The following is a 19617-nucleotide window of genomic DNA, read 5'->3' on the forward strand; positions in this document are numbered from 1 at the left end:
TATAGTAAAATAACATCCATCCATTTTCTGAAACTGGTTGTTATACAGGGTCGTGGGGGATCTGGAGCCTGTTCTGGGGGGTTAGGGTGCATAGTGGGGATCAACCCAGGATGGGGTGCCAACCCATTGCAGGGCACACTCACACACCAGTCACCCACACGTGCACACTATGGGAAATTTGGTAACTCCAGTTAGCCTCAGGATGTTTTTGGACTGTGGGGGGAAACTGGAGCACCCGGAGGAAACCCCACGACGACACAGAGGTATGAAGCAACAGTGCTAACCACTGCAACTCCATGCTGCCCCTATTAAAATAACAATAAGAGGGATTTATTTTGAAATTAACAAATTTAGACTCTTCTTCCAAATAATCTATCTTTAATTGACTAAAAAGGCAGTGTTTCAAGAAACCTTAAATTACTACATTTGACTATTTATTACCTCTGGTCTGTTGTTTCAAACAATATATTTAACTGATATACGTATTCATTTAGGAAATGTTTACAAAATTAGTTTTACAGTTCATGATATCTTTTTCATTTGCATGCGCCAAAAACATACTGCGGATCTCATATCTAAAGTGAAACTGCGCTATTGTCAATAAAAGAGCAAATGAACAGTTTGGGGAAATTTGTGATGAAGAAACGAAATGTAAGAAATCCATCGATAAATATTATTTGATACTTGTTACATTAACATTGTTTTTTTCCTTTTAGAAATCTCTGAACTTAAATACAATTTCGACAAAAGTGCGGAACTAAAGTTTGACTACTCTGGTAGCAGCAGACGGAGGAGCGGACGGAGCGCATTTGCAGCGTCATTTCGAGATGGCGGATCGTGCAGAGGCTGTGAGGGAGTTTGTTACTGTGACTGATGTAGACGAGGAAAGGGCCCTTTTTTTCCTGGAATCGGCCGGCTGGGATTTGCAGGTATGTGGTAATGATAGTCCTCAGAGAAGCAGACATCGGTAACACAATGATCCAATGACCCGCCGCTGTCAAAGTAGCAGACCGGCGTGCTGACAAGAAGTTTCTTGATTCGGGTCATTTTGTAACATTAATCAATCTCACACGAATTTGCAATTTATACTTTCTCTTGGCGTGTTAAAGACTTCGGCTGCTTTTTGAGCAGTAAGTTTTAAGATAATGTACTATTCCTGTACTATGTCGAAATGTTAGTCAATGCATTCCAGCCTTGCGTGTTTCAAACACTTTGGAATTCCTTTTTCTGATATTATGTAAAATGTCTGCTTTATAGTAGTAATACCTCAAAAGAGTCTAGAAAACACATTTCAAATTCATGAAGTGTTGTGTACTTTTGTCTAAGGAAATTTCCTAAAGTAACGATCTCAGTGTGTTGTTACTATTGATTTCGAAAGCTCCTGCCCGTATTGCTTGGAGTTTACTTAAAACGAAGTGAAAGTGCTGTTAAAAGTTGCATAGAAGACTGTGTTGCTGCTCTGAATGGAGCTATGAGTAACAGTACATCTTTGTTTAGTGCCTTAACATTTTAACTATGCAATGTAATAATCAGTGAATTTATGCCATTATGTCATAAATGATAACGCATGGTTTCTACCCTCAACCAAGCTGGCTCTGGCCAGTTTCTACGAGGACGGTGCAGAAGATGAAGCTGGGATACTGCCTCAGCCAGAGAGACCTCCGGTTCAAGAAATATCCAGGTGCTCATCCATAGCTGCACTTTTGCTTGCATCCCGTGAGGATTTGTATGTGCTTGCCATTGTCTCATCAGATCTTCTTTTGGAAAGCAAGATTTTATTTTTTAACACTTGCCTAGATTGCCCTCGATGGAGGAAAACTGTTTTTAGCGTTCAACAGGTTGATCTACCATTGTGAATCGGTAGCTGCCCAGATTATTTTCTTTGAAAAGTAGGTCTCACTGTAAAAAGGGTTGGAGACCACTGCAATAGATGTTATACAACCCCAACGTTAACGCCACCTTTCCATAATAAAGCTGAAATGTGTTTTGAATCTATATTGAAGTGTAGGGCTTTTCTGTGTAGGGCTCTAATCTGTTAGAAGTCATCTGTGTATTCATTCTGTCTTTGACTGATACTTGTTTCTTCAGTTATTTGCCCTTTGATGTCTTGAAATCTCATAGATCTTCTGACCCATATTTCTCCATTTATTGGACATCTTTCCTGGTAGCTTCCTGAAGTTTTTGTTGTACATTCATGTCTTTCCTGGTTTTGACATCACTTTTCTTTGTGATTTCCCATGTGCCTCCTGTCATTTACTTTGATTTCTCTTTCATTTCGATCAATCCTTTTTCTGAAAAGCAGTGCATATACCTTGCTGGTGATTCCTGGAAGTCAGATGGCCTTGTTCCTTTTTCAGCAGTAGTTCATGATCTGCTGCAGTGTTCCATCATGTTGGGGAAGTATTGAGGCACCAGACGTTTTTTCCCCCATATAATGCTGCCAATGATGATGATCAGATTTTTCTGGGTGGGGGGTTATTAATGGTCATTCAGAAATTGATATAATGAAATTTATTCAAAAATTGGTTCAGCTGCTTATGTCGTAGGACTGTAAAACAGTGTTGGCATCACGAGGTGCTGGGGGGGCACCTAGCCTTCCCAAATAGGGTTGCAAAATTCTAGGAATATTCTTGTTAATTCCCATACTTTCCCGTTAATTCCCATGGAAAGTTTCTAATGTGGAATATTTCCAAACTTCCCATGGAACGTAAAGTTTCAGGAAAATTTCCAGAAATTTTCCAGCCCTTTGCAACCCTATTCCCAAATGACTGCCCGTGCCCCCCCCCCCCCCCCCCCGCAAAAAAAAAACACCAAAAGAAAAAAATTATTCCAAAATAAATGAATGCACATTTAAATGGAATAATCGGATGTAACCCAATAACCTGTGTATTGCACATCGAAATCAATTATGAAGCTAATGTTAGTTAAAGGTGAATATTGACATTCTGAGGTCCCAAGTGAGTCTCCAGATTCTCTGTTTTAAAGGTGAGTCTATAAATAGATAAATAAATAAAGTGTTATTCTATTGGCATTATGCTGCCACAGATCAGGGAGTTCTCGGGAGAAATTTGAACATCAAACTCTCCTGTACAAAACATGTTAATGTCCCTGCGGTGCTGGATAATTGACACACTGTGCAAGCACAGGTGACTTGTCTTTTGCATTCTGCTGGCCTGCAATAATGTGTAGTGCACTGAGGTTTTTATGATCTGGTTTGATCTTGAAGTCTTGAAGACTTTTTTTTGTAAGAGCAATACAGAGACCCAACCCCACCTGCCATCTTCAGATTTCTTCTGATGCTGACACAAATCCAGAGGGAAAGAAAAATGAAATGCTAAAAATGCAGACAACACACATGTCAGTCTGTGTGCTTTGGTCTTGTCATGAAATGTCTTTCTCCACCAGGTTGTGCAGACTTGTGTTGTGTTGTTCAGTTTTTTTGTTTTATTTTTGTGTCAGTCAGCCCAGAGTCACATCCTTCAGAGACCTTGTGCATGAAGACCAGGATCAAGGTGATGAGGAGGGACAGAGGTAAGAGTTGACCAGTCAAATGTGAAAGTCTGTTAGTAGGATGAAATACAGATGCTTATTTGTTCTCAGATAGCATTACTTGAAGAACTGATACTTCACTAACATTTACATATGGTACTGTGCAAAAGTCTTAGCCAGTCAAAAGAAATGTTTAAAGCTTTTTATCTGAGTAGTAAGTGCACATTTGCTCAGAACAAAAAAAACACAATTTAACATATGAAAATTAAGAATAACATCATAAAAACTTGCAAAAATTTCTTATATTCTCCAAAAGGTCCCTGAGATTTAGTTGGATGGCTAGATGGACACAGCTTCAGTTCCCAAAGCTCACTTCAGAGGCACTTCAGCCATTCCATGTATTTGTTAAATTTCACCAGCAGCTCACTTAATCAATTAAGTTAAAGTCAATGAGATATTGATTAGCTATACAAGGTGTGCTAATGGTCCAGTCAAAAAATACATGGGTGCATGGACTGTTGCTGGAAATAATAGGGTGATTTTAGCAGAGGTTTTGAAATGGCTAAGCTAACACACTTTGGCAGGCATAATAGCATAGTTTTACACCAACATAAAGATCATTTAAACATCATTTTCTTTGACTGCCTAACACTTCTGCACATTACTGTAAGGCTTTAAGGTGACCATATACTTTTAAATGACTTCTGGGCAAAACAAAATCAAGCACATTGGCACGAACAATTTGTTGCATAGTTAAAATGATGTCGCCACCTTGTTCACTGTCCTGCCATAAATTCTTGAGGGGCGGATGCAGCAGACCTTCATGCAGAACACAAATAAACATATTAGAAGAATTACAACCCCAAATCAGGAAAAGTTGGGACGGTATGTTAAATTAAATTCATACTCAGAACTGTACTTTGTTAAATTATCTTTGACCTGTATTACATTGAAAACAATACAACAGCACATTATTTAATATGTTCCTCGTGAATTTTATTGTTTTTCTCAAAATTCACACGTATTCCAATATTGGTTCTTGCAACAAATTTCTAAAAAAGTTGGGACAGGAGCAATTCAGGGCTTAGTAATGAGGTAAATTTGTTAAATAATGATGTGATTTGAAACAGGTGATGTCAACAGGTGATTGTAATTATGATTTGGTACAAAAGCAGCATCCAAGAAAGGTCTAGTCCTTTAGGAGCAAAGATGGGCCGAGGATCACCAGTTTGCCAACAAACGTGAAAAAGATATTGAAATGTTTAAAAACAATGTTCCTCAAAGAAAGATAGGAAGAGATTTGGATATTTCACCTTCAATAGTGCATAACATAATTAAAAGATTCAAGGAATCTGGAGGAATTTCATTGCGTAAAGGACAAGGGCTCAAGCCTAAGCTGAACAAGCGTGATCTCCGATCCCTCAGGCTGCACTGCATCAAGAATCGTCATTCATCTATAAGCGATATGACCACATGGGCTCAGGACTACTTTGGCAAACCTTTGTCAAGTACCACAATACGTAGTTACATCCACAAATGCCAGTTAAAACTGTACTGTGCCAAAAGGAAGCCCTATGTTAAGTGTCCAGAAGCGCCGTCGACTTCTCTGGGCTCGGAGGTATCTGGGATGGACCATCACACAGTGGAAACCTGTACTGTGGTCAGATGAATCGGTATTTCAGGTATTTTTTGGGAGAAATGGACGCCGTATGCTCCGGACCAAAGAAGAAAAGGATCATCCAGACTGTTACCAGCAGCAAGTCCGAAAGCCAGGGTCTGTCATGGTATGGGGTTGTGTCAGTGCCCTTGGCAAAGGTAACTTGCACTTCTGTGTTGGCACTGCTGAAAAGTACATAGAGATTTTGAGGCACAATATGCTGCCTTCAAGAAGACATCTTTTCCAGGGACGCCCATGCATATTTCAACAAGACAATGCAAAACCACATTCTGCACACATTACAAAGTCCTGGCTGTGGAGGAAGAGGGTTCGGGTACTTGACTGGCCTGCCTGCAGTCCCGACCTGCCTCCAACAGAGAATGTGTGACGCATTTTGAAGCGCAAAATGCGACAACGAAGACCCCGTACTGTTGCCCACCTTAAGACTTGTTTGCAGGAAGAATGGGACAAAATTACATCTGGAACACTTCATCACTTGGTGTCTTCAGTCCCTAAACATCTTTTAAGTGTTGTGAAAAGGAATGGCAACATTACAAAATGGTAAATGCTTTACTGTCCCAAGTTTTTTTGAAATGTGTTGCAAGAACCAAAATTGGAATGCATGTTTATTTTGAGAAAAACAGTAAAATTCATGAGGAACACATTAAGAAATGTGCTGTTGTATTATTTTCAATGTAATACAGGGCAAACATAATTTAACAAAGTACTGTTTTCAATTTGATTTTAATTTAACATACCATCCCAACTTTTTCTGATTTGGGGTTGTAGAAATATAAGCTTTTTATTGTCATTATACCATGTGTAATGAAATTGCAAAACAGCTTCCTTTGTGGCAAGTACGTGAGTCATTTTAATAAAGGAGATGACAGCTCTTTTAAAATGAAAGTTACTCTTTATATTAACAGCCACTATTGGTTTAATACTGGCAGTGCCAGATGGGGAAGTTAACAATTTGCACGACACTTGTAGTTACACGCTAAGGAAACCAATGCCTTCCATGGCAAGCGTTACACAGCTACAACATTCACTATTTGCAGTACACAAATTTGCATTATTTATTTACACTGTTTACAGATGTATGCAGTGCGGTGAAAAGCATTCCAGTAACTGTATAGTTACTCCTGCTGAATAACTCTGTGGCAAACCGCTAATTCTGGACAGTGGTTGCGATCAGAACAAGCGAACATGTTTGTTTTCGGGGACTTTACACAAGTGGTGCGCTGATACAGTGTTTGCTGCGGTGCTTGCAGCTCATGCAGTGTCATCTTTTTAAAACAATGTCGATTCCGTTAATTTCGTTTGAGGTATATGGCCATCTTAAACAGTCTTTCCATAGATCAGATAATTGTCCGACTGATCCCTAAACAGGCTTTCCAGCGTATTACTGGATTTTTTTACCTGCAACTCTTCACAAACAAGATTTCCAGGGTATGACTGCACCTTTTACGGGCAAATATTCTAAGGTTATTTGCTCTTTTGATGTCATAGCTGGATCCTTGCTGAAGGCATCTTCTATTTTTAACAGTTAAATAATGCACGCTAAACAAGTATCTACGAATGGCATATTGAAGGACATTTCCAGATAACTGTAGCAGTAATACATGCAGAAAATGTTTACTTATAAGAAAGGTATCTAGGTTAAATTCAGATGGTACTTTAATGTACAAAAACAGGTTCAGTAGTTTCCCAGCCATAGGGCAGGTCCATTGGTGTGCAACATTTTGAATGGCTGTTGCCGTGGTAACAGCTTATTGACAGTGCACCAATCAGGAGCACGGAAAGTTTTATGTATTTTTCTTAGCTCCTGTCTGTATCCTGGGTGACTCATAATGCTTATGGTTCAACACCACACCCATCTCTAAGCTTTTCAGGTTAAGCCCCTTCCTTAAGGCTACACCAACAGTGGCCTCTCCTACAATTCATGCTCTCCTTGCTTTGTCCTGTCTGCCAGCTTTCATGAGATGATTTGAATTTTGCTTTGCTTTGATTTCAATGGGGCTTGGCACAATAACGCCCAATCATAAAATCTCATCATCAGTGTTACTGGAACATCTGGGAGTGGGATTACTGGAGGTCATGGGAACTTTGCTGTTTGGAGCCTGTGGTTATGATTTGCTTATTCGATAGATAGATAGATAGATAGATAGAAAGATAGGTAGATAGGTAGGTAGGTAGGTAGGTAGGTAGGACTTTATTGATCCCACAGTGGGGAAATTTCTGCGTTACCACAGCTCTAGACAGATAGCCTGAAAGAGCACAAGAGTAATACAGAATAAGAATACAAGAAAAAAATTTATAATAAAAAATAAGATAAAACACTAAATACAGCAGTAGTGCCTATGTACACCCATACACAGTATGTAATATATGGATAGTGGTTTGTGGGAAAAACTGCAAGTAATTATAAATAACAACTATTTCACTACTACAGCTGCATTTACCTCTGTAAGGTGCGTTATGTATGAAGTGGTAAGTATTGGTGACCGTAGAGGTAAGTTTATTATGAGTCTTTGAATTCAGTCCTTTCTGCTCCTCCATTCCTGTTGTCTCCCTCAGGTTCTATGCTGGGGGATCTGAGCGAAGTGGACAACAGATTTTGGGCCCCCCCAAAAAGAAGAGCTCTCATGAGGTGGTGGAGGATCTTTTTAAGGGCGCTAAGGAGCATGGAGCTGTCCCAGTGGACAAGGCTGGCAAGAGTCCTGGAGAATCTAGCAAGGCTCGGGTATGTCACTAAGTTTTCATCGTGCTGCAGGCCTAAGGTGATGAAGACGTCTCTGATGCTCTTTGTCTCTGAATATAATTTGTGTCCTATTATGTGGGTGAAGCCAAGTAAAAAATTCTTAATATAGGTTGTGCTAAAAGGTGGTTCATCACTTGGCATGTGACAATGTGTAGTCTTGACTCCTAGTTTGCAGTTAGTAGTGAGTTTTAGAGGGTCTGTCTCAATCTCTGAAACATTTAGGCTGTTTTGTTACTGTAAGTAGCATCTTTTTATCTCCACTCTTGCTCTCTTCAGCCTTTCTTAGGTGGGGGTTACAGGCTGGGTGCAACAACCGAGGAGCAGTCCACCTATGTGGCTGGGGAGAGGCGGTCTTCAGATTCTAAACAGGAAGTGAGCATTGCCTCTTCATCCTCACCTCACCTCCAGTCATGTTGAATGCATGCTAACGTTTTCTCATGGCGACAGGTACACGTGGTGCTGAAGCTGTGGAAGGATGGCTTCAGCCTCAATGATGGCGAACTTAGGACCTACTCTGATCCTGGAAATGCCCAGTTCCTGGAGTCAATACGCAGAGGGTGAGGCAACCACTCTTTAGTGAAGGCCAGAGATGACTATGAACCCAGACAGTATTGACAATACAGTACGTTGCTTTTGCCATATTGATTCCAGATCTGGAATTGCACGTTCTACACCTGACTTGTCTAGGCAAAATATTCCAGATATAAAAAGTAAAATTGTTATCTACTACTCAAGTAATTTTTCACATGGAGTCGTGCCAAGAAATAAAATGATGTAATAATGCCTGGGGTGGACATTTGGGTACTGGGCTGCGTGGAAGCTGAGGTGGTGATGGTCTGTGGGAATGATCTCTTGCCTGGTCTTTGTTTCCTTCTGTCTATACAGTGAGATCCCCATGGAGCTGAGGCAGTTATCTCGAGGTGGGCAGGTCAACGTGGATATGGAGGACCACCGGGACGAAGAGTACTCCAAGCCCAAGCTTGCCTTCAAGGCTTTTGGTGGCGAGGGCCAGAAGCTGGGCAGGTGAATGGAAAGTAGAGGAAGTAGGGTTCTCTCTGCAGTGCATGACCTATACAAACAACAATGGACATGCAGAGGGGTAATATTGGAAGCTCCACTGTTGCAGCCAAGAGCAACATAATTAATCGGCCTCAGGTTGCACAAGGGGAATTTTAGCTTACTGTTGCTGCAAAATGTTAAAGCTTCGATCCACATTAGATGCATTATTTGGATGTGGAAGCCATTGATCTGCAATCAAACACAGATTGTGATGTATTCATGTGTGAATATACTAGCAGCATGCTTGGACAAGAGTCCCTGTCTCCTCTATAGCGCGACCCCACAAGTGGTCTCATATGCTGGGATGTCAAGGGCCACTCCGAATCAAGAAGCTGAAGCAAGCACCGCCATTGTCCTGGACGACATGCAGCCCATCACCAATATCCAGGTGCGGCTGGCCGATGGCAGCCGTCTGGTGCAGAAGTTCAATCACACCCACAGGTGCGGTGCTAAGTCATGCTGATATGCCCTGCTGTGCCCCCACCGCTTTGCAGCAGAAATGAGGATCCATGAGGAAATTAATGGATCTCAAGTAATTTAAATGACACTTGATTGACCTCGGATTGCTAGCATAATTCGTTCCGGAAACGTGTTCGTAATCCAAAGCACTCATATATCAAAGCGAATTTTCCCATTAGAAATAATGGAAAGTCAGATGATTCGTTCCACAACCCAAAAAAAAAAAAAAAGATTAATACAAAATAAAGTAAAAATACATAAAACAAGTTAACCTGCACTTTACCTTTTGAAAAGATTCATGGATGTTGTGAGGGAGAAGAGGAGGGTTATTTTGTAGGACGACTTTCACTACAACTAACGGAATCTCTGCTATCTGTTGGCTCACTGGAATCTTTTTCTTTTTGTGTGACTTTAACAAGGAACCTATCCAGTGACAGCCACTGTTGCCTCCTTTTCGATTTCGTGGAAATGTGACATTGCATTGCGTTTTAACAGATTAACCCTCAATGGTTCCTTGGGGTGCGTTCTGCACCCCCTGCCCATTTCTATGGCTACTACCATGTTGTTATTAAAATTACAGCAGTTATCCTCTAGGACATTGTAAGTGCACCAGTTTTACATACGGTCATGCAGAAAATGATAGAAAAAGTGTTGACGTCAATTATCGCTGGCATACTTTCTTCGGGGGTGCAAAATGCACCCCAAAAAAAACTTAATTTATGACAGATGTCTGTGGAGATTCTCAGTTATCCAGGTCATGGTTATCCTAAAAAAGGGTTATGCAATAGCAACTGGACTTTGTTTTTCATAGAAGAAGTGTTGCACTCCATCCAGAGTGCTTTCTCAATTCTGACTGACTGGTTGGCATAGCAGGTTGATGAACCCTGTAGAATCCTCAAGTTGTTAGCACTAGATGGTCACCTGTGGGTTGTTGTTGTTCCCCCTGGCTTTCATGTGTTTCACTGATACCACCTGAGGCTGAGCGTGAACGACTGTGGAAGCGTCTGGGCAAAGTTGAAAGAACTGCATTGTAGGTAGGTGATAGACGTCTTAGGCCACCTCCTCTGTTCAACGACGGTCGTTCATTTGAAGCAGTTGTCCTCCCGGTCCACCTACAATGCAGTTCTTTCAACTTTGCCAAGACGCTTCCAAAGTCGTTCACGCTCGGCCTCAGGTGGTATCAGTGAAACACATGAAAGCCAGGAGGAACGACAAAAACCCACAGGTGACCATCATGTGCTAACAACTTGAGGATTCCAGAGGGTTCATCAACCTGCTATGCCAGTCAGTCAGAATTGAGAAAGCACTCTGGATGGAGTGCAAAACGTCTTCTATGAAAAACAAAGTCCAGTTGCTATTACATAACCCTTTTTAGGGTTAATTTATGACATTGATATGATCGACAAATTCAGTTAATTAGTGATAATTGCTACTATAATTTTTTATGTTATTATATTCTAGAACATTTTCGGATATTAAAAAAAGTCAGCCATCTTGTTTTGTTTACATTTCAACTGTTAGAAAAGATATAACACCATGGCTAGGTATTCCACAGCTGAAGCTCTTCGACACATTCTGCAAGAGGATACAGTCGGAATGTGCATTATATGACCAGTCCCCTCTGCTGCCTCCCCCCCCCCCCCCCCCCCACTGCCGCAACCCCTTTAACTGCACTATCTCACTGCGTAAGCTGTGCAAGCATCATGCAGTTAACTAATAAATGTATCTTAACTTTAGTTAATTGAATTTGAGCTTGGTACCATTGAATTATATATGCCAATGGATAGGGGTGCAACTTGAACCCCAAGGACCTGGAACGTAACTTTCTGACAAGGACCCATTGAGGGTTAATCGCTTGCACTGCTACACCCTTATTCGGGTGGTGCTTTTCTACTAAAATTTGACTATACGAGTGAGGGACGCTGACTGAGACCGAGCATGGGAGATGGATTACCCACAATCCCGCAGCGAGAGAGAGAGAAAAGAACCATCGGCTCATTTGTGATCACGTGACGCTCGGCAGACAAAGCATATACGTAATACTCGTATTGTAAGATTTATCAAGTTAGTCTATTAAAAAATTTTGCTCGTCTTGTAAAACACTCGCAAACCAAGTTACTCGCAATCCGAGGTTTGACTGTATATATATATATATATTTTTTTTTTTTTTTTTGTAAACTGCAGCCTGGTTCTTCTCTGTTTCTCATTGATGAAGGGCTTCTTCCTTGCTTTATGGGACTTCAGTCCTGCATCTAGGAGCCTGATTCGAACTGTCCTAGCAGTGCACTTCACACCTGCACTTAATGTTTCCCATTCCTTCTGAAGGTCACCTGATGACATCCTCCGACTCATGAGAAACTGTCGGATAAGTTAATGGTCTGGCATTAGAAAGTTGCTTTAGCCCTTTACCTGACTGGTTTCTGGTCATTCCCAGTGTCTCCCACTTTACCTTATTCTTGTGTACTGCTGTCTTAGAAATTTTGAACCTAGAAGCAACTTGCTACTCAGTGTAGCCTTCTCCCAGCAGAACTACGATTAAACCAGGATTTCATAATGCAGATTTAAAAAAATTATATAGAGTGGTCTTCCAGAGCTGGTCTTCCAGAGCTGGTCTTCCAGAGCTGGTCTTCTAGTGGTTTTCCAGAGCTATATGTTTAGGTTAAATTTCTGCTAAAAGCATCCATGGGGCAGCACTGTATAAACATGAAGGCAAAAGCCACCTGATTTCTTTCAGCCACTGACTGACTAACACTGCAGTGTCATGCAACACGTAGATCTAAGTAAAATCTCTCTGGGTCTCGATCCTTCCCTGTCCAGGGTATCAGATGTGCGTCGCTTCATCGTGGGATCCCGACCAGCTATGGCAGCAGTGGAGTTTCTGCTGATGACAACATTCCCTAACAAGGAGCTTAGGGACGAGAGCCTGACCCTGTCACAAGCTGGTCTGCTCAATGCTGTCATCGTGCAAAGGCTGAAGTAATAATCCCCCCCATTCACTGGACCATGTGAGGGGGAGGGAGGTAGTACAACTTTGACTCCCGGTTGGGAAACACAGAGTTCTGGACCTGCAGATTGGTGTGATGTGTTTTTGAAGTTCAGTTCCTTGGAGAATGCCTTGCCTCTCAACACCATGGGACTGTCAGCAATGGCTTGTGCACATTGACTGAAATGGGAGGCAAGATTCAGACGAGATTGGAAGGATTCCTCAACAAAGTATTGTTTAAAGTTAGTAGGAAAGAAACACAATAAAACAATAAAAAAAAACATCAAATGTCTTACCTCAAGGCTTGGTTTCTTAATTAATTGGAATTCAAAACACTCCCTGTTGTCCAAGTTGTATCTATATCCCAAAAGCCTTGATTTCTATTATTTATATCAGTCAGTCTTTCCTTCACAAGACAAACTAATCAGAAGTTTTTCTTTACATCTTTATTTACACCAAGGAATTGTTTTGGGCAAGAATAATATACATGATATGAATTAGCATTTTTAATAATTGTAATGATATATTTTTCTGTACTCTGTTTTTCATAGGGTTTATATTTATGTATGGTGTTGCAGTGACATTGATTTCACAGCAGAGGGCAGTGTTTAAGGAGTTTTTAGGCAGATTTCCTGAGCATGAATTTTCAACTTACTAAAATATTAATCCATCTGTGAAGTCTGCTGTCCATTCTTTTTCATAGTTGCGCAAGCTGATCGTGCAGCTCACTGTAATTTTTTTCCAATGTGGCATTGATACTGATTTAATTTCTTTCAACCACTTGTGACTTGATGATGTCCTTGTTGTTTTTCTTAACTGAAGTTGTGCATAGAGATGTGGCAGGCCCATGTATTTAATAACTGAGTATGCTGACAACATTGTTAGGCTAATAGATGCAGGATGTGAGACATTTGTGTTTGGAGATGCACTCTGATGGCATAACTAGAATACAGATGGAATCAGTTTCACAAGATTCCTCTCAGTTTCATGGTGCTACTTATCCATCCCAGTTTATTACTATGCAGCTGACTGATGTTACACGATGGAGAAAAGCACAAGGAAACAAGTAGGTGTGTGCTGGTCTACACCCCTCCTGGGCTGCTGGGGGCATCATGTGCTGTGATTGGATCAAATGGTCATTCCAGAATAGGGTGATAATGGGGGATGATGGGTAAAGTATGTTCTTTACTTCAAAACGTTATACATACTGTATAAATGGTTTACATTATTACATATACATACATATATAACTATATATAAAGATGCATTTATTATTTACATAAATACTTGAAAATGATTATTGCAACCCAAACTGTAACAGGATCTTTGTTATTTTAAATGAGTCAGAAATTACTCTAATTCTCAGTTGACTGTAGTCCCAGGTGTATCAGAGACCAGCTTCTGTCGTGGTCCTGAAGGCTGGGACTTGGCTGAAGCCCACAGCTCTGTAATAATTGCTGAAAGCTAAGGTTGGCAATAAGACATTTAAACTGGCAGAATGTAAAGAATGAAGTTTAACATGTCTGGTGTCAAATATCCTGGAGTCTAAGTTATGATGGCTGGTCTTATTTGGGGCTGCAGGAATCTATACTCTCAGGGGAAAAAGGGTACAGCTTGTCATTGGGACTGAACAGTTTTACCCTAGCTGTAGGTAGATGTACCTTTTAAGGTACGGAAATGGACTCTAAGGGACATCCCCAAGGTACAAACACTGTTCCTCATAGTCCATTTCTGTACCTTAAAAGGTACATGTACCCTTGAGAGTACAGCATCAGTGACAGCAAAGGTACAAATTGGACACTTTTTTTCTGACCGTGTAGCAGTAGATGTGGGGAAGGATTCTACAATTTTGCCATTTTATTTTCTGAGGCCAGAGTCTGTACTTGTGCTTGATTGTTGATGGGTGGGGCTGCATTCCTCAAGGCATCTGTATCCAGTGAATTGTAAAGGAAGTTCACAGTGGGGGAGGGGGGGGGATTACAGTCTGTTTGGCATTGAGGGGTTCTGGAATGAGCTACTCAAATCAACTGCAATCATGGGCACCGGGTGCAATAATGGTCTCCGATTTTGTCAAAGGCAACATTTCCACCTGTTAGGGTTTTAGTTTTCAAGGTTATCCTCTTGTGTGGGAAGTCGTGGGCTGTCAAGGCTGGTTTTTACTCCTGTGTTGCGTGACTTTGGCTGTCAGCATCTTGGGCTCCTTCATTGGGTTGCTTTGTCTATGAATCAGTGAAGTTGCGTGAGAAGAAAAAGCTCCACCCCTTCCCCCTCCCTGGAGAGATGCCTACCAGCCTGAATCGTCACCCCGGAGGACCACTGGCAGGACAACACTCCAGTAAGGGCCTGACGTTCAGCACTGTGGTCACTAATGTACATCCACTCATGCTTTATTCCTAACTGTTGGAGTTCCCTGCTTTGCTCTGCTCTCTGGGATATGTCTCTCCTTGTTCTTTTTCTGATATAGTTGGCCAAGTTAGTAGGTAATGAGGTCAGATAAGATTCAATCAATGCTGCTGGAAACTGGAGTACCCTTCATTCTGTCACTCGGTCCGTCTCTAGTGGGAAGCGAGTATACCTCTGAGCAGGAAGCTGTGCTGTGCTGTAGGGACCATAGACTTCTCTCTGCAGATCCTCCTACTTGACGTGGTCCAGGTGAACATCTGACCACTGCACTGCAGACCTTCTACTTCTCATGCTGTGATATGCAGTGAAACATTTCTCCTCTCTCAAGTGTGGTGATGTGTAAGTAGTGGTTATATAAGTATGTAATATGTATATAATGGGGAGGTTTTATTTACTCATTGGACAGCTGAACCTTCCAGGTGTGTGTGAACTAAAAATCATCAGGGGTAACCCTACAAGAAGGATGCTTCTCATTTATGTTTGGAAGAAAACTTCCCATCTTCCATAGCATTCTCTTTAACGCCAACACACCCCCAGCTTTAAGAAATGCTTACATCATTATAATGGTTAACCAGTTGTTTACATATATTCGATTGATTACATACAGTGACGAAGACTGGCAGTGGGGGTGTGCGGTACTTATACAATGAAATTAATTTTAAACCTTCATTCAGTATGGCAGAAGAACACTATCTTTAAATGGTAATGACAACAACAGAAATCTATTTAATACAGCTGACAAATTCGCAGTGTCACAGAATTCCACACTTGGCTCAAATAATGTCATTGCAAAATGAAAGGATTGCTGGCTGTGCTGAAGGCGTTATCATGTCTGTGAGCCGCTTAAAAAAAGATCCACCAGTCTTGTTAGTTCTGGCAGCGGCAGATCATTTCTGTATAGTAGATTACAGTTCATTAACTACGGGGCTTTAGAAACCCATTTTGGAATGCTTTAAAATTCTACTGGCACTGTTTAATTCTAAATTCAACGTCTATGGAAAATGACAAGCTGCTCCTTCAATGCTGCAATATAAGTTTCAGAGCTGGAGGATCACCAGGTCAATAAAGAACTGGAGGAAAGCCTGGAATGACTCTCATTTACAGCACGCTGGAAAGATCGCTGCCCAAGTATTGCCACTGACTGACAGTCCATCAGAATGACGTGTTCGTTATTGCACAATTAATGAAAATGTTAAATATTCAAAGTTATGTTGCCACACTACTACTGGAGCAGACCTTCAGCAGTACACCTCTTGTCAGCTAGCTTCAACAAGAAGCATTTCCTGTTGCCTAGGAACCATGTTCTTTTGTGTAAGGATGATATATATGAATATAAATACAGATAAATGTCTGTTAGCCCTCCTTTGGCAGTCTACTTTGGCTGTGAATTTTTTCAGGTTATTTTCAGGTTTTTTCAATGTTCTGTTGTGATATATGCTGGTGTTATCTTTGCCGTTACATTTAGTCAGGAAGTGTGATTCTCTAACCCCATTAAACTATCTTTAAGTTTAGCTTGAAGTCCATGGCTTTATTATTCAATCATTAGTCCTTAGTCCATAGCCATATAATATATAATGTTGGACAAGGATGCCCATGGTCTTCTCAAAATACCCTAAACTCATCTCCTGTTTTAGTTACTGCAGCTGTTATTCCTGTGGTCATGTCTGTGCTGAATTTGTATCATTGTGACATTGGTTGCAATCATAGTTGTTGCAGGTACTGTGGCATGGAAATCCTGTAATGCAGCAACTGTATGAGTTTTTGCTGCATTGTTTTACTCATTTAGATGTTTCATTTTGTGCAGCAGCTGTAGAGGGTGTAGCAAATACTTCCGACCCTGTGGGGAAGGTATTGTAATTGCTCTGGTAGCAGCATGATTGTTGTCTGAAGGACCTTTATCTCCATGCCTCTTGGGGTTTACATCCACATGATGTCGTGCTTAACCTCCCTGGGCTCTGCCTCATCGACCTGAAGCTTTGCCTCACACCTCACCATGTGTATGAAAGCAAATCTGTCTCATCACAATTTGAATTTTTTCTTTAAGCCAGCGCTGTAAGCGGCTGCATGAAGTCGAACGCACCCACAGATTCGATTACTTAGCCTTGGTATCCCGGATCTATAACTTGTATTTTTAACCTTCTATTTTTGCATGTGAATTCGGACCATCGAATTGGAGCAATTTTGAAAAGTTCTCTTTGAATTTTTGAAACTTGAGTTTTTTGTTATTTGTATCTTTAAACCCTGAATTTGTTTTATTGTGAATTTGTGAACATGGAAAAATAGCAGTGAAACTGCATTATAGAAAATTTGAAGACTCTAAGTCAGAGGCAAAAAAAAATCTGATGCATATTTCCAATGCATAAATATTCAATGTTAGAATTGATGTGGCATATAAAATTCAAATTGTGATGAGACAGATTTGCTTCCATGCATGTGCTGCCTCTTTGAGGCCTTCATGAGTGTTTCTAGCTATACACCAGTTGTCTCAAACTCCAGTCTGAGGGGGCCGGAGCCCTACACAGTTTTTGGTTCACCCTCATTTAACACGCCTGATTCAACTCCTTATGCTAATTACCACACAGCTCTTGAGCTGAATCATTTGTGGTGGAAGGGGGAAAGAAGTAAGCTACACAGGGCTCTGGCCCCCCAGGACTGGAGTATGAGACCCCTGCTATACACCCTATACTCCTATTCTTTGCGCTGTTGCCACAGTTACCATGATCCCATCTTCTCCAGTTCCAGTTCTACTATGCACTATGAAGAATTATCTCTTTAGCTTTCCCATCTTGCTGTGACCATAATTAGTGGTTAGTGGTAAATTCCATGCTTAAAATATGCCCTGACCTTCCTTCCACAGTAATACCGTGTTTCCTACCCTGAAGGGGTGGGCAGCAGAGAAAAGGAGACTCGGCTTACGGTCTGAAACTAGTGATAACATTGTTATTAAAATTCAGTTCTGCTTTTTTTTTGTCCTGTGTTTAAAACATGGCTTTGCTTTTTAGGGTATTTCCTCAAGATAATCCTCACAGGGGACATTTTTGTTGTCCCGCAACATTACAAAACTAAATAGCTCCCAGAACAATACTACCCCCCAGTGCAAAGAAATAATATTAAAAAAATAATAATTACTGAACAAGGTGCATAGTACTTGTGACGTAGTGCAGGTTAAACAGTAGAGTTATGAGCCAAAGACAGTTGGGTTAGTGGACTGTTCAGCCTACCTGCCTCCTTCAGCTTGATACCTCACTGGTGATGTGACGAAATGCACATTAAAGTCATTAAATAGAGTCTTGATGCATGAGCACGATAAATAATTGTTTTCACACAATATTATATTCAGCAGCATTTTAAGTGATTTACAATGTCATATAGACATTGTTCAGTATTTCTTCAAATCAAAACTAATCAAATTTTATTTATAAAGCACATTTACCACAACTGCAGTTGACCAAAGTGCTGTACAAATTATAAAAATACTACTAGGAGATGAGTAAGAGAAAATTGGTTAAATCCAGAGTATGAGTTACAATAGTCCAGCCAAGAGAAAATAAAAGCATGAATGAGTCTGTCAAAATCAATCACAGGGAGTCAAGCTAGAACAGTGTTTCTCAACCCAGTGCTTGGGGAACCCCAGACAGTCCACATTTTTGCATCCTTCCAGCTCCCAACACACCAGGTATCTGGGGTCCTTGGTCACTTTAATGATTTGTTAAGGGGTGCCAGGAGCTGAGAGGAAGCAAAAATGTGGACTGTCTGGGGGTCCCCAAGAACAGTGTTGAGAAAAAAATTACATAACTCTTCATCAATGGGTTGTGGGTGAGTACAATGCAGACAGGGAACTTGCGTGTGGGTAGTTGGGTCCAGACCGCAATCCATACCTTATTCTGACACCCTGCAGGACACAGTATTGCACAGTAGCCCCAACCACCCTATCATTAATCTGTATTAAAAAAAAAAAAAGTATTCGGTGATACTTTGAGAGTTGAGATTCAGGTGTAATTCTGCAGCCCTTTGTTTGGTATATAGGGAAAAGTCACCCTTTCATGTGTAAGTATATGAGTTCGTTCATGCCTATGACTGTCTAAGTGTGAGTGTAAAATGCTTCTGCTTTTGTCTGCCTTAATTCTAGCACATGTTTTTGTGTGTTCTATGGATCAATATTTACTCATTCTGTAAATTCCATGTGTTGTTTTACAGTTTTCTGCATATGCATAGTGTTTTTTTTTTATTGTTTGCTTTTGTATGTGTTTCATTTGTGTATTTGTGTCCCAGGAAAGTCTACCGGCTGTCCGCCCTGGCCTTGCCAGACACATCCCTCCTCTGCTGCCTGGTGATGTTCCTCTGTGTGAAGGTGATGGAAGATCAGGCCTTTTCTGTCTGAGTATGCAGTTCAACTTCTAGGCCAAGCACTTTTAACCTCAGCACTAGACTACTGCAACTCTCTACTTTACCAGCTTGTGCTGTCAGACCACTGCAGACGATTCAAATTGTGGCAGCATGTCTGGTACTTGACCAGCCAAAATGCTCTTATGTTACACCCCTCCTTGTCTGACTTCATTGGCTCCCAATATGAACTCACATAAAGTTCAGGTTCTTGGTACTGGCCTTCAGGTCCATTAATGAACAGCCACCCACCTCCTTAAGGACCTATGTCCCATCGGGCTTTTTTTACCAGCAAACCAGCGCCACTTGGAAATTCTTTCAGCATGTGAGAAGTATCATTCCAGATGGTTCTCTCGTGTGGTTCCCCAATGGTTGAATGAGCTGCAGAACCACATCCAGTCATCAGATTACCTCTCCACCTTC

The 19617-nt window shown here is 41.0% G+C and overlaps 1 protein-coding gene across 1 annotated transcript; it reads left to right on the forward strand.

Moving 5' to 3' along the window:
• The first annotated feature begins 767 nt into the window (after positions 1-767).
• LOC111839893 (NSFL1 cofactor p47-like) lies at positions 768-13080 on the forward strand. Its single transcript, XM_023804221.2, has 9 exons — positions 768-929; positions 1590-1681; positions 3460-3531; positions 7724-7889; positions 8184-8279; positions 8355-8464; positions 8793-8930; positions 9240-9407; positions 12243-13080. The coding sequence occupies exons 1-9, from the start codon at positions 828-830 to the stop codon at positions 12403-12405; spliced, it is 1107 nt and encodes a 368-aa protein (XP_023659989.1). The 5' UTR covers positions 768-827; the 3' UTR covers positions 12406-13080.
• The last annotated feature ends 6537 nt before the right edge of the window (positions 13081-19617 follow it).

The sequence above is a fragment of the Paramormyrops kingsleyae genome, chromosome 8 (assembly GCF_048594095.1).
Source record: "Paramormyrops kingsleyae isolate MSU_618 chromosome 8, PKINGS_0.4, whole genome shotgun sequence".
NCBI classification, from domain to species: Eukaryota; Metazoa; Chordata; class Actinopteri; order Osteoglossiformes; family Mormyridae; genus Paramormyrops; species Paramormyrops kingsleyae.